The sequence below is a fragment of the Podarcis tiliguerta genome (assembly GCF_965153285.1).
Source record: "Podarcis tiliguerta genome assembly, chromosome: Z".
Classification (NCBI taxonomy): domain Eukaryota; kingdom Metazoa; phylum Chordata; class Lepidosauria; order Squamata; family Lacertidae; genus Podarcis; species Podarcis tiliguerta.
In genome coordinates this window covers 25,921,304-25,934,385 of record NC_139553.1, presented here as the reverse complement: position 1 = coordinate 25,934,385, position 13,082 = coordinate 25,921,304, and the positions used below count along the sequence as shown (strand labels likewise).

The following is a 13,082-nucleotide window of genomic DNA, read 5'->3' as shown; positions in this document are numbered from 1 at the left end:
GCTTCTGCCAGTACAGAATTTGGAGGCTAGGTTGCTTGTGGGAGCAAAGTATCACCAACACATTCTGCAAATTGTCTGCAGGATTTACACTGACTGGCAATCTGCTGCTGGGCCAAGTTCAAGGTTTTAGTATGAATATATACTTGAGAGACCACCTCATCCCTTATATACCTGGTAGGCCACTGCGTTCTGAAGGAGAGTTTTTCCTCTAAGCCCCTAAAATATCAGATGCCTGTTCACAGCAACTGGGCTTTCAGTGTGGATGCTCCTGTTTCATGGAACAACATTCCTACTGAGATATGACTATTTCCATAAATAACTGAAGATGCTGTGCATTAGCTTTCCACCACTGTGTGGCAGGTGCTGCTGTCTAGAAGAGCTGAGCCTTTAATGAGGGGATACACAAGATCAATTATCTGCTGCTCGTCTTGACAATTAGAAGAAAAGCATTAGACCTGGAAGACTAAGAACCAACCTCAGGGAATAATATCTAATTTACTCCACCAATACCTTGTTTCTCACAACTACTGGATCTCTGTTGTCAGGGAAATGCTTTCTGCACACCCATTATTCCAATTGTGCACACATAATGATCCACATCTGAGGTCTGTTTGTACTGCTACAATTGCATTTTGTACCAGGTGTAAACCCGATTGCTATATTCTACATATTCTTTTCAAAAAATGTAGTAGGATTATTATTGTTAGTAGCCTTGAACAATACTGGAGGGAAAGGAGAGAAATGAATGTAAATAATATAAGGATAAAGAAAGAAAGAAAGAAAGAAAGAAAGAAAGAAAGAAAGAAAGAACCAGCTCCTGGCGAGGGGGATGAAAAAGGCATCTATTACTTGTCATTTCCTAGAATTCTGAGCCCTCTACCAGGTGCCCCCCCAAAGGCGGAAGAGCTGCCCCATAGCTTGAGAACTAAGGATTTATTTAAAATGGACACCCCAAATTGGAGGACAAAGCTATACAACCTTAACTGCAAATACTTTTTCAATTTATGAAAACCAAAGATAGTAATGCTGGCCTGTAAGAAAAATACTTCCAAATCCAGAGTTGAGCAAATAACGGGCACAAACCCAAAATGTAACAAAATTGTGGCAAACTTTAAAGTTTTGCAGAACTCTTAATTAGGAAACTTGTTACATTAAGCAGTGGGTGGGGGAACGGGGAGGAACAAGGAAAAATAGGTCCTATTTTTCTTCAAATTTTCCCTTGAATTATGGAACCAACCATCCACTACAGTGGTACCTCGCAAGACAAATGCCTCGCAAGACGAAAAACTCGCAAGACGAAAGAGTTTTTTGTTTTTTGAGTTGCTTTGCAAGACAAATTTCCCTATGGGCTTGCTCTGGTTTGCCAGAAGCGGCTTAGTCATGCTGGCCACATGACCCGGAAGCTGTACGCCGGCTCCCTCGGCCGATAAAGCGAGATGAGCGCCGCAACCCCAGAGTCGGTCACGACTGGACCTAATGGTCAGGGGTCCCTTTACCTATTTATGGATTTCCTAGTAAATCACATTGATTTGTACACAAGCTTCTTGAATTTATCAAGAGATATAAACAGCGCAAGTTGCAGTTCAGAAGAAAATATAGTGTTTCTATTGTAATAATGACCAGAACAATTTGATGTGTTTGCCTCAGATTCTAATCATCATAGTTTTTTCCTAGGATCACAATGATCATATCCAGCCTCATGCAAGTTGCATCAAAACGTTATTCTCCAAGAAATGTCTATTGCTAACAGTTTTAAACACACTGAAAAGGAACCCCAAGTTTTCTTAGAAAGCAGACTACTGCTGCTTGTGAGGAGTATGCCTTAATTTCTAGTTTGGTTTCCCTGCATGCTTCCTACACACAAACCTCCTGCAACCACATAATCTCTAGTCTTGGGAAGGCTCACAATAAAAAGAATCCACATTTTGGACTAAAAGGAAAGCAACCTTCTTTACTACTAGCTAAGGCAAGATGCAACAGTGCATGTTTAGTGAAGAATGAGATCTGTGTATTGTGATCTGTGAATGTGCTTGCTGGATGACTCTCAATAAAAGTGAACAAATATATTTTCACATTTCATTACTCTGACAAGCTGCTCTGAGGAATGCAAATGTACTGGAAGGGTAGGTTATAAATCTCTTGAACAAACAAATGCATACATAGACCTATTGCTGGGCAGTGACATTAATATAATTGCAATATGGTGTATATATAAATCTGTATCAGAAGTTAATGTCAGCATCCCTTCCACTAATAGATCACATAAGCCACCTCTTGGGCCAGTTCAGATAAAGATTTTCTCTTCCTGGCCATTTCCAAACACCCCTGGGTATAAAATGCAATATGAGATGTGCATCAATCCCTTCAGCAAGCAATTTAAATGATTGTGGCAGTACCTTATGGCGCCCCCACCACTGCTTGCTTATTCAGATGTTGTGTTTTTCCATACGATCATATGCACAAGAGAATAGCCAAGAGCAATTATGTGGAGAAAAGCACCAAGGAAGGTGCATGCATGAAGCAGGTGAAGATCCATTATCCAGCTGGGGAAAATCTGTCAGATCAAAAGTATATTAAATTGTTTCCAAAAAGTGCAGATAGTGGGCACCTGTCACATCTCAACAGGAATGCTTTTCCACAGAGTGGGCTTCTGAGATCTTTGTAACTTGCATCAGAAACTCTCCCACAGACTGCAACAATCTACTGGGTGTATAAAGGGTAAGGCAGTCTCTTATAACTTGGTCCTAAGCTTCATAGAGATTTATATGTCAGTAATAACTTTTTGGGGATGCAGGTAGCGCTGTGGTCTAAACCACTGAGCCTCTTGGGCTCGGCAGTTCGAATCCCCGCAACGGAGTGAGGTCCCGTTGCTCAGTCCCAGCTCCTGCCAGCCTAGCAGTTCAAAAGCACACCAGAAAGTGCAAGTAGATAATTAGGTACTTGTCCAGCTCAGCATCAATGGAAAGGTTGTTGGTTATGGTGGAACCCAGGTAAACAAAAATGTCTACCACCTCTACTACATAGAAATTATTGCTATAAACTGTGTAGATGGATGATTTGATCAAACCTTCAGATCTACATGAGACCACATAGACTGAAGCTAGTGCACATTAACACAACACAAAGTTTTAGTGAATGAAGTGAAGGAAAAATTGTGTTTCAATATCACACATTATGATGAAATCTCATTAAAATTCAATAGTAACAAAATCCAAGATAACAATTTACTATACATATGAACATCTGGCTTACTGAAGGTTAATTTACCGATTCTGCGAATTGTGAAACAATGACCAAGATAGAGTTGTGTATTGGTCTTTTATAACAAAACTTCAGAATTTCAGTGACACACACCTTCCATGGGGAGAAAGCATTATGATACTGAATACTGCCTTTTCTTCTCCTGACATGTTCCTACTCTTCTCTTTGGATATATGAAGACCATGTGCACAGAAAGCAGCACAGGAATTGTTTACCAACATTTATACCCAACGGCAACTATGGAGGCAACATTCAACTCTTCCTTGATGCTTCCCTCTTTCACTTGCAGCTGTTTAAAAAGCTCTGCTGTTGCTGCTTCATAGAAATGACCAGGAGAAAAAGGATGGAAATAGCAGCCCTGTTCCATTTCTGTGGATCAAGGAAGACTGAACTCATTGAAGATTGAAGCTCATTGAAGCTAAGTGGCCTCGATCCTCAGAAATGGGGCAGGGCTGCTCTGAAGAGGAATAAGCCTTTACATTACACTAGAAAGAAATGGAGACTATAGGTGATGGCTCACAGGATGAGGTACAGAAAACCAGATCCATCCCCACTAATGCCAGCAAATGATTATCTGAAAAGCTGCTAGTTCATATGCTTGTTTTGGAAATTTTATTCATCTGAGTTCTGTTATAATTATTACTACTACAGCATCGTCATCACTGTGCATGGGTTAAGAGTAACTTAACCAAAGTACAGATCCCTGCCTTGAAGATCTTATGGTCTATAAATTTCCACAGTTGGGAGACCAACACAGAGGAGAAAAGGGAAAGGTGCAGGTAACAAGAAGGAAACACAAGGACTCGTGGTTACAGAGGCCCCCAGTCTTTTTAACATTTACATGAAACCACTGGAAGCTAACCCAATTTGGTTTCTATTGTATTGCACTCATGAGCTCTGCATAATTATTCTCCAGCTTTATTACTACAAGGAGTACTGTACTTCTTCTAGCCTACATCTTCCTTACAAAAGAACTTTGTATTACAGTATCTGCTAGAGATCATCATGAACTTACAACTGTTTTCTGTATTTCTAAAAAAAAAGGAGCTCCTTAGGGTGTTTCTTGTCACAGCACGCCTCTGAGACTAACAAGTTCTGATTTCCTCCATTACCATACAAGGATCCAATTCAGAACTCTGTTGTGCCATGCAGTGCTGTAGGCTACTGTATTCTAAATCCCTGGCATTCTTTACCCTGGCAAACCCCAGGCATATCTTGTGTTCAGACTGCATGGTTCAGCTGCTGTGCAGCAGCCAAAGAGGTGTTATTGTAACTAATCCTCAGAACAGTACCTACTAAGAAGCTACAACTCCCCTGAGCCCGATCCACAATGGCTAGGAAGTGCTGCAGCTGTGCCAACTAGCTGCAGAAGTCTGATGGGTGTTCTACAGCTGACTGCCTATGTCATCCCCAACCCTGGTTTGCCTGGGATTTGATAGTCCGTCCGCCCCGCCCACCCCCCATTTTCTCTCAGAAACCCCTAAATTGGAACAAACATCAATCTCTATCAGTTTTTCTGTGAATTGACATTTGTTCCGATTCAGTGGTAAACAGCGGGTTTTCCTGGGGAAATGGGTGGGATAAATGAAATACCGCTTGGACCCGTGCCTAGAAAACACGGGGCAAGTGGAAAACCCCTCAGGCCCATGTTTTCTAGACACAGGACAAGTGGAATTGTGAACAACCCTGAAGTCCATGGTTATGGGCAGCTGAGCAATGAAATATTGAATGTGTTAATTTAAGAAAGCAAGAGACAGGAAGTGACCTGTTGAGCCCTTAACAGTTCATAGTAATCTGGAAATAAGTATTAGGAGGAGGGGAGAGAGAGAATATTTATGCCATAAAGTTGAAGAAAACTGCAAACCGTTATCCCTAAGGAACACTCCACCTCATCCCCAACTCCCTGCAGTAATAAAACTGGTTCAGGCTGACAGCTAGTTCCGATTCTGAACCCTTGGTATATACCAGTGGTTTCCATAGCTAAGTACTATGGAACCCCTGTTTTTCAAAAGCCAAGCCCCCTACTTCTGAAAATTCTGACCACCAGTTGGGAATCACTGGTATACAAAATAATGGGAAAGAAAAGAGGTGTTTTCTATGAGCCCCAAGCAGCAATCCAAGGCTCCAGTTCCATGCTGGGTGGGGCCTAGAATTTAGGTTGGTCTTATTTTTATTTATAAATTTTCACAAATAAAATACAATTGATCAAACATTTTCCAGTATACATTCACTTAAAAAGTTGACTTCCCTCCCACTCTTCCATGGTTTTCTCATGATTATCTTTTGCTGCTGCATACTGTAACTAATCTATACCTCTTTTCCTCAGCTTTATTCTCAAAGTAACTTTTAGTGCTGATTTACTCCAAACCTGATAGTGTGCTAACATATTTACAATAATTTTCCAGAATTTAGGTTCTGAGGCAACATTGCAATATTTTGTTGTTGGTTGCCATTTATAGCTTCCTTTAGCCAAGTCAGTAGAAAAACTGGAGCTCTCCTAGTAGAATTATCATGAAAGGATACACTAAAATGGCAGTACAAGTCAATGCATAGAAACCTGCCTCCTCAAAAGATAACAAAAATTGAAGTGGAATAGAAAGGGGGCTCTCAAGTTTCTCCAATATCAGTACAGTGGCCATCTCTGGACAATGAAGATGAAAACACTTAAGTAGGCTAAAGCTTCAGCTGTAAAGTGTATAAAAGTGAATGTATACAAACTGCCTTACCTTTAATATTTGTGCAGCGCTTAGAACATGTTATGCACTTTATAAGTGTTAAATACACTATTATATCTTTGCAGGATATAATTTCTTGCAGACATATGGCTAGTAGGGTCCCTCAGATCACCCAGTTTTAAGTTAATTCTGCTTCTCTTCACATTGAAATGCCTATTATATGGGCACACGTTTTTAAACTACATCTGCATCCCTCGACTGGTTCCTCCAAAACACTCAAGGCAGCATGCATGCTATTATTTAATTCTTATAACAACCTTAGGCTGAGACAAAGTGGCCTCATTTGCCTGCCACTTTAAGCCACAATTAAGGTTAACTATGATTTGTGCTGGTAAACAGGGCTAAATCATGGCTGCTTTGCTTCTTCTCTGCCATGCCAGCAAGATCTCTAAGCTATTATTTGTTTTAGAGTTACAACTAAACCTGGCTCCAAACAAATCACAAACAATAACCAAGGTTTGTTGGTCCCATGCATCAGCACAATGCACTTTCACCTTTAAACCATAGTTAAGATTAAGTGTGCAAACCAGCTCAGTGACTGGGTCCAAACTTCCAAAATTGCCTTTAATTCAGGTTCAATGTTCTGTCCATTGCATTGGCAAACAATACCTTGGTGTCCTTACTATCTCTCTACTACATCTGCAAAGTACCACCACTGCCAGGTGCTCTTTGCTCAGCAAGATACAAATACAAGATTGTATCAGAATGAATTATTCTCTCAAGTGTGTCCAGCAGTTGGAAAAATAAATAAATCACAGTGCCAGGATAACCCACTCACAATCAGAAACCAGATTGCTATCAGATACCATGTTTGGACAGAGGGCAGACTGAGAGAACGATTACTATAGTTATCCTAAAGCAGGGATAGGGATGCTGTTGGCCTACATTATCCCTGACTACTGGCCATGCTAGCTAGGACTGATATAGGATGGATTCCAACAATATCTGGAGGGCCATAGGCTTCCCATCCATGTTTCAAAGTTTTCAAAACCAAAACAAATCTCCATTCAACTATGAAGGGATAAACAGTTGGGAAACAAAGTATACCAAGCTGCCACAAACAGGGGATATATGAATAAACAAACAAAAGCATCTTTTATATTATTTGATACGCAGGTGATCTGTTCTGATGTACGAATTTTGTAACCAGAGGCTATGATTGTCAACGGATCATCTCTCCTTCTGTGTAGAGTAACTTACAAAAACAATCCTTTAAAATCATGAAGTGCAGGAATCTTGGCATGTTTGAAGTATCAATTATGATGCATGGTGTGAAAGTTTTATGATATGCCAAATGGCAGTCTAAGCTGGAGAGCATTCACAGTTTGTGAAAGACCACATCAGTTTTGCTGGGCTTCTGATCAACCCTCTCTCTGGACCCAAATTTTCACTTATTGCCTAAGATACCGTTCTAGTTTCATTTTTACTGCAACTGGTATACTTCTTCTTTGAAAGTGTTAAAGAGATGATCATACATTCTTGTAAGTGCTATGTGAAGAAAGAAGACAAGAGGAAAGCTTTGAGTAAGTGTATACCGTTTATCTACCTTACATATCTTTTCTTACCCACATCCACCCTGTACTAACAATCCTAAAAAACAGATTATTCCGCTTCTATAAAGAAAAGCAGCACAGCAGTGCTTGATAACCTCTTCAATACACCCCAATGGCTCCCAGCTTCAGATAATTCCAAACCACCAACCTTTCCTTACACAGTCAGCATTAAATAAAAGCCATTTTTCAAACAAAGGAAACTAGTGGATTAAGCAGAACCATTTTTTCCACAACCTAAAAAAAAACATTGCTTCTTGTACAAGAAATCACACAAGCACTTCACAGCTCTTCTTGAACTTCATGATAATGGCATGTTGTATAAAGAATTATTAGCACTTAATTTTTCCAGTGGAGTGAGATTCGCATTATAGACTCAATTTAACAAATGGGCAAAAGGTACAGATATAGATAGATAGATAGATAGATAGATAGATATTGCTTTCAAAACTCTTCAATAACATAGTGTCAACACCTCTTAATTTCCTGATGCAAAATAGTACAAAAATACACAGTTACATATAAAAATAGAATATTACATTAATACAATGTTACTAATATATATAAATCAATATCAATTATTCCTCAATTATTGATTTCAACTTTGCATCTGAACTTCAACCTTTCACAGGAAACAAACCACAATAAAGTATTCTTCTGATTTTATAGACAGTATATTGGAGCTATGGTTACTGAAGATTTGATGCCCAAACTAATCTTAAATACACAAGCATCAATAAGTAAGTTTAAAGTGCCAAAACACTCTTTGTAAACTACTCTTAAATACACAAGCATCAATAAATAAGTTTAGTCCTTAAAGTGCCAAAGCACTCTTTGTTGTTTGCTGCAACAGCTGCACATACTAAGCTTCTGGGATCAAGAACTTCAGATGTTACAATTAATTTATACTTCCTTTCATTCTGAAGACTATCATTCTTCAAAAGCACATATGAAGGTTACATTATGACCTAGGCCTTGGGTGACTTCACAACCGCAGAAGACAGAGAAATGATCCAGACAACAAAATGTTGTGTTATACTTAAAGGATTCTAAGATGCTACCATACCAATGATGACAACAGGGACTACATAATTATTCAGACTTCAGAATATTATTGCTTTTGAAAGATCCAGCTTTTGAGCACAAGAAGTCCCAATAATCTTTCAGGATCGAATGGGATTAAACACACAATGGGCTTGTAGCCAGAAATGCTGCTGCAGGAGGTGGAGGACACCAAGGATACCTGATGGGGGCTATCACAAGTCAAGTTAAACATTAAAACAAATGCTTAAATTCTTATCAGTCACCACTGAGTGCCTTTGCAATCACTGGTCAGAACACTGTAAGCAACTAATGCTTCTTATTGAACTACGTAAAATAGTGCCTGCCTCTTATGTACTGCTTTGTAAAGAGTGTCTAGATACTGGCTTTTTTTAAAAAAAAATAGAAAATACAAGAAGGGCTCAAATGGGGGTGGCTTTTGCCCCGCAAAACAGTTTATATATTTGCGGAAACAGGATCGAAGAGTACATCAGAAACAAATCAGTATTCACAAAGAAATATTTAATCACAGAGTAAGACGTGGGAAATGCACATTGTTACTGCACCACATATTAGCTGGAGACCCTGGTAAGTCAGAGGGAGTTGTCCCTGAAAGTAATAGGAAACACACTCACACCAAGCAACAATCAGATTCAATATATGTTTTGCAATATGCAGCAGAGTAACTATATTTCATGTCAACACAGTTTCTCCACATCAAAGGGTAGCAAGTAGATTTCTAGGTAGACAGTGTTTTATGCATGCTGTTGAATACATTATGAAACATACAGCACTAATGAAACAGCATTACTGAACATGTATAAAACACTTTAGAGTGTTCAAAGTACTTCAGATACATTATCTCAGAAATCCTTGCAACATCCACGTAAAATAGCCTAGTATTAGTCCCATACTGCAGATAAAGATTGAGGCCAAGAGAGATAGTGACTTCCCAGCAAACTTATGACTGAGGTGAGACAAACTGGGCAATTTCTCAACTAGCTTGCTACTCTAACTTCAGGATGAAAACTTTCATCTTCCAGGACTGCAGTTTTTAACCATACATGTAAAACAAGACTGCTAAACTCCAAGTAAGCAGACTACAATATCTTATCTGGTCAAAGTGTTAACAGAAGACTTCAGACCTTTGAGGCATCAGGTTAAGAATGTTCTTTATTTGGAGGCAGATTCCATTATGATGAGAGTCACTTGACAATATTCATTCACTGACTTCTTAGGGAACAGATATTTTAATTTCAGTTATTTGGAAGTTGCAATGTAAATTCACAAGATGGGGGGGATCTAAAAGCTACTGACCTTACTAATGAAAGCAACAGCATTACTTTGCTTTTGGGGGGCGGGTGGGCACAGCAACAGGTAAATACTATTCAAGGATAGCCAAGTATACTGATATTGTTTGAGAAAAGCATTTTACATCCACCACACCTTTACTTTTAGCCCATTTTAAAACATCTGCTTTAAACTTCCCACTTTGCCAGGACTCACAAGTGGGTGAAAACCTGACTTTGTTTGATCAGCAGGAGAGAAAACGTGCAGAAAAAGACAGGGCTCCCAGTTGTACACCAAAGGTGGTTTCTGCAGGCCCAGCTTCAATTACCCCACATCACCTGAAATTCTCTCATCTACACAACTGTAAGAAGCCCTGCTGTTCTCCTCTGCACCTGCTCTTCCTAGAAAGAAAAAAATCAAAGCACTAGAAGCTGAGTTATACCACAGAATTTCTACTCTGACTAGCAATGATCTTCTAGGGTCGAAGACAGGGGTCTTTCTCATCACTTGATAACTGATTCCACCCAGCACCACCTTTCTGTTTTAACAAGAAATGCTGGTAATTGAAACTAGGATCTTCTATGAGCAAATAAGCACTACTACTGAACTTTGGATCTCTCCCCAAGCCCAAGTCACGAACACATATACAAGACAGGGTACAGGTTGGGTACAGGTTGAAATTAAAAAGTGGGTCCTCAGTCTAGTAAGAGGCTCTGAAAAAGCAAGTCTTCAGTCTGCAAAAAAAAGGGGCTGTCAACATTTCACTCCAAGTCCCCAGCCCCACTAATGTTTGACAACTGTTGCAATACTGGCAGGATCTCATTCCTACTGCAAATGTGGCATACACGACCAACTACCAAAATAATCACAACCAGAAAGTCTGGTACTGTAATATCAAGTGATGGAGAGATGGAGAAGGCCACATACCCCCAAGAATACAATTGGTAACTAGCTCAACAATCAAGGAGTCAATGTGTCACTGGAAATGAACTGCCATCATTATCAAGTCCTGGGATTAAGAGAGAGGGGAAAATAAAACTAAGAAAAAACAAATCTTTCCTGCTTTAATATCCTTCCCCTGCAACCTGCCAAGAATCTATCTTGTACAATTTCAACCACAAAACAACCCTATTCTGCCCAGCTGGTAATGTCTCTTTCAAGCCTCCTAAATGAATTTCTCCTGTCTGTCTTGACAACCCTGAACTAGTACTAGTGGTTTAACACACCCACCACTGCCAATTTGAGAGTTATGTTTTAACACCGAAAGTTAAACATACATTGCACTCAGCAAGCCATTGTGTTTGAATAGCCCAATCCTAAAACCCTACCTCCTCAAAAATAAAGTTAAACGGGACTTCCTTCCAGGTATGCAAGCACAAAACTGCAACCTTAACCTCCAGAAATAAACCCTATCAAACCTAGTTTGTTAGTCGTGCTGCAGCCTCCCCCCCCCCCGCCCCACTTCTTTGCTTGCTTTCCTTGCCAGTAGCGGCATTGCGCTCAGCCCTTTCAAAACTAAACCTATACCCACCAACACTGACGGTTTCGCTCTGACCCGCAAACGGGGCGAGGTTGGAAAGTCAGCCAGCCCCACTCCTCGTGTGATTTTTGCATTGAAATCCTAAAACATACGCACACATATACACACACCCCAACTAGCAGAGAGCATTTCCCCCTTTGAACGCGTAGCGGGGCTTGACATCTGAACAGCCATGCTCAGGGCTGCGCTGTCAATCCCCGCGGCGGCGGCGACCCTTCCCTCCTAGGCAGGTCATTCCCCCGGGGGCTGGAAAGGCCGGCAGGGAGAGCCCTATCCGAGGGGTTCCCCAGCTGGGACTAGCCGCCACCATCACCACCAGCCCACCCACCCAGGCTCCGTCAAGCCCTTCGCCTGGCGGGCCCGGCGACGGCTGCGCTACTCACAGTCGAGGTGCTTCTTCTTGGGGCCCATTACTTCGTGGGTCGTGGCCTTGCAGACGGCTTTGGCGACGGCCGAGCCGGTGACACTGTGCTGCGCCGCCGTGATCCGGTCCGTGATCGACTGGCCCGACATGTCGACGACAAGGAGGAGGAGGAGGAGGAAGGTGGTGGTGGTCGCGCGGCCTTGAGGCTCTTTTCTTCCAGCTCCCCTTTGGACCCCAAAATGAAGCGGCGGCGGCGGCAGGGCGAGGAATTCCCCGGCGCCCAAATCCCCTCAGCAGCAGCGGCGGCAGCCCAGAGAGTAGAAGGAGGAGGGCCGAGAGGGCAACGGGGCGGCAGGGAGGAGGAGGAGGAGGGCCGGCCACCGCCCCACCAAGGAGAAGCCCAGCCCAGTGCACCGGCCTTGTTGGAGCCTCCTCCTCCTGCTGCCGCTGAGGGGTTCAACCGAGGCCAGGCGGACGGAGGCTCCCTCCTTCCCTCAGAGGACTCCGGCTCGCTCTGGCGGGCGCCTCTGCCTCAGACAGATCCTCTCCTTCTCGCCCTTCCGCCTGCCTGCCTGCCTGCTTGTCCGCCCTCTCAGCTGGGACCCCGTCCCCTTTCTACCTCCTCCTCCTCCTACACCACGCCTCCCTCCTCCTCCTCCTCCTCCTCCTCCTCCTCCTCCTCGCCGATCTCTTTCCCCCTTTCGCGTTCCCACTCCCAGACAAAATGGCGGCGGAGCTGCGGCGGCGTCAGGTGACGGCCACCATGGTTCGCCCGCCTGTCGCGCTTCCCTCCACGCCTCAACCCTCTCGCTGGCCCTGGGGGGATTCCGCCCGCCAGAATGTGTGCCGGCGGGCGGGCGGGCGAGCTGGTGGTGCACACACACGCTCCTTGTCTTACAAGCACAAGCACGTACACTCGCAAGTGCACACACGCGCCAGGCTCGCTTCACCATCCATGCCTCACCCTGTCAAACACACTCACTCGTCCCATCCCTCACTGTCGCTCCATCTCTCTCACACACACCTGCACACATTCGGTCCATTTCTCCCTCCTAACAGAAGCTCACTCCAGCCCTCTTTTTCTGTCTCATACACATTAGCTCCATCACTGTCTCACACACACATTCACTCCAACTCTCACTCAAGCTCATTTCTCTCACACATAACACATATAGCACACATTCCCTAGACTGGATGGATGGGAGGTTGCCTGCTCTTGATTGGGTTACATTCCCTCTGAAGGAACAGGTATGTCACTTGGGGTTTCTTCTAGATCCTTTGTTGAGGCTCAGGTGGCCTCA

General features: G+C 42.6%; 1 protein-coding gene across 2 annotated transcripts in view; it reads right to left on the bottom strand.

Annotated features, from left to right (window-relative positions):
* The window catches only part of LOC310669494 (phosphatidylinositol-binding clathrin assembly protein-like), a 50,319-nt gene extending 37,869 nt beyond the window's left edge, over positions 1 to 12,450 (bottom strand). Inside the window, exons 1-2 of one of the 2 annotated variants that reach the window (XM_083423682.1) lie at positions 12,313 to 12,450; positions 11,801 to 12,070 (exon numbers count right to left, since the gene is read on the bottom strand). In XM_083423682.1, the coding sequence (XP_083279808.1) occupies positions 11,801 to 11,930 (130 nt within the window). In that variant the 5' untranslated portion in view covers positions 11,931 to 12,070; positions 12,313 to 12,450. Of the gene's footprint in view, positions 1 to 11,800 lie in introns of both variants that reach the window. The other variant, XM_083423683.1, reaches the window with a different exon arrangement.
* Positions 12,451 to 13,082: the final 632 nt, after the last annotated feature.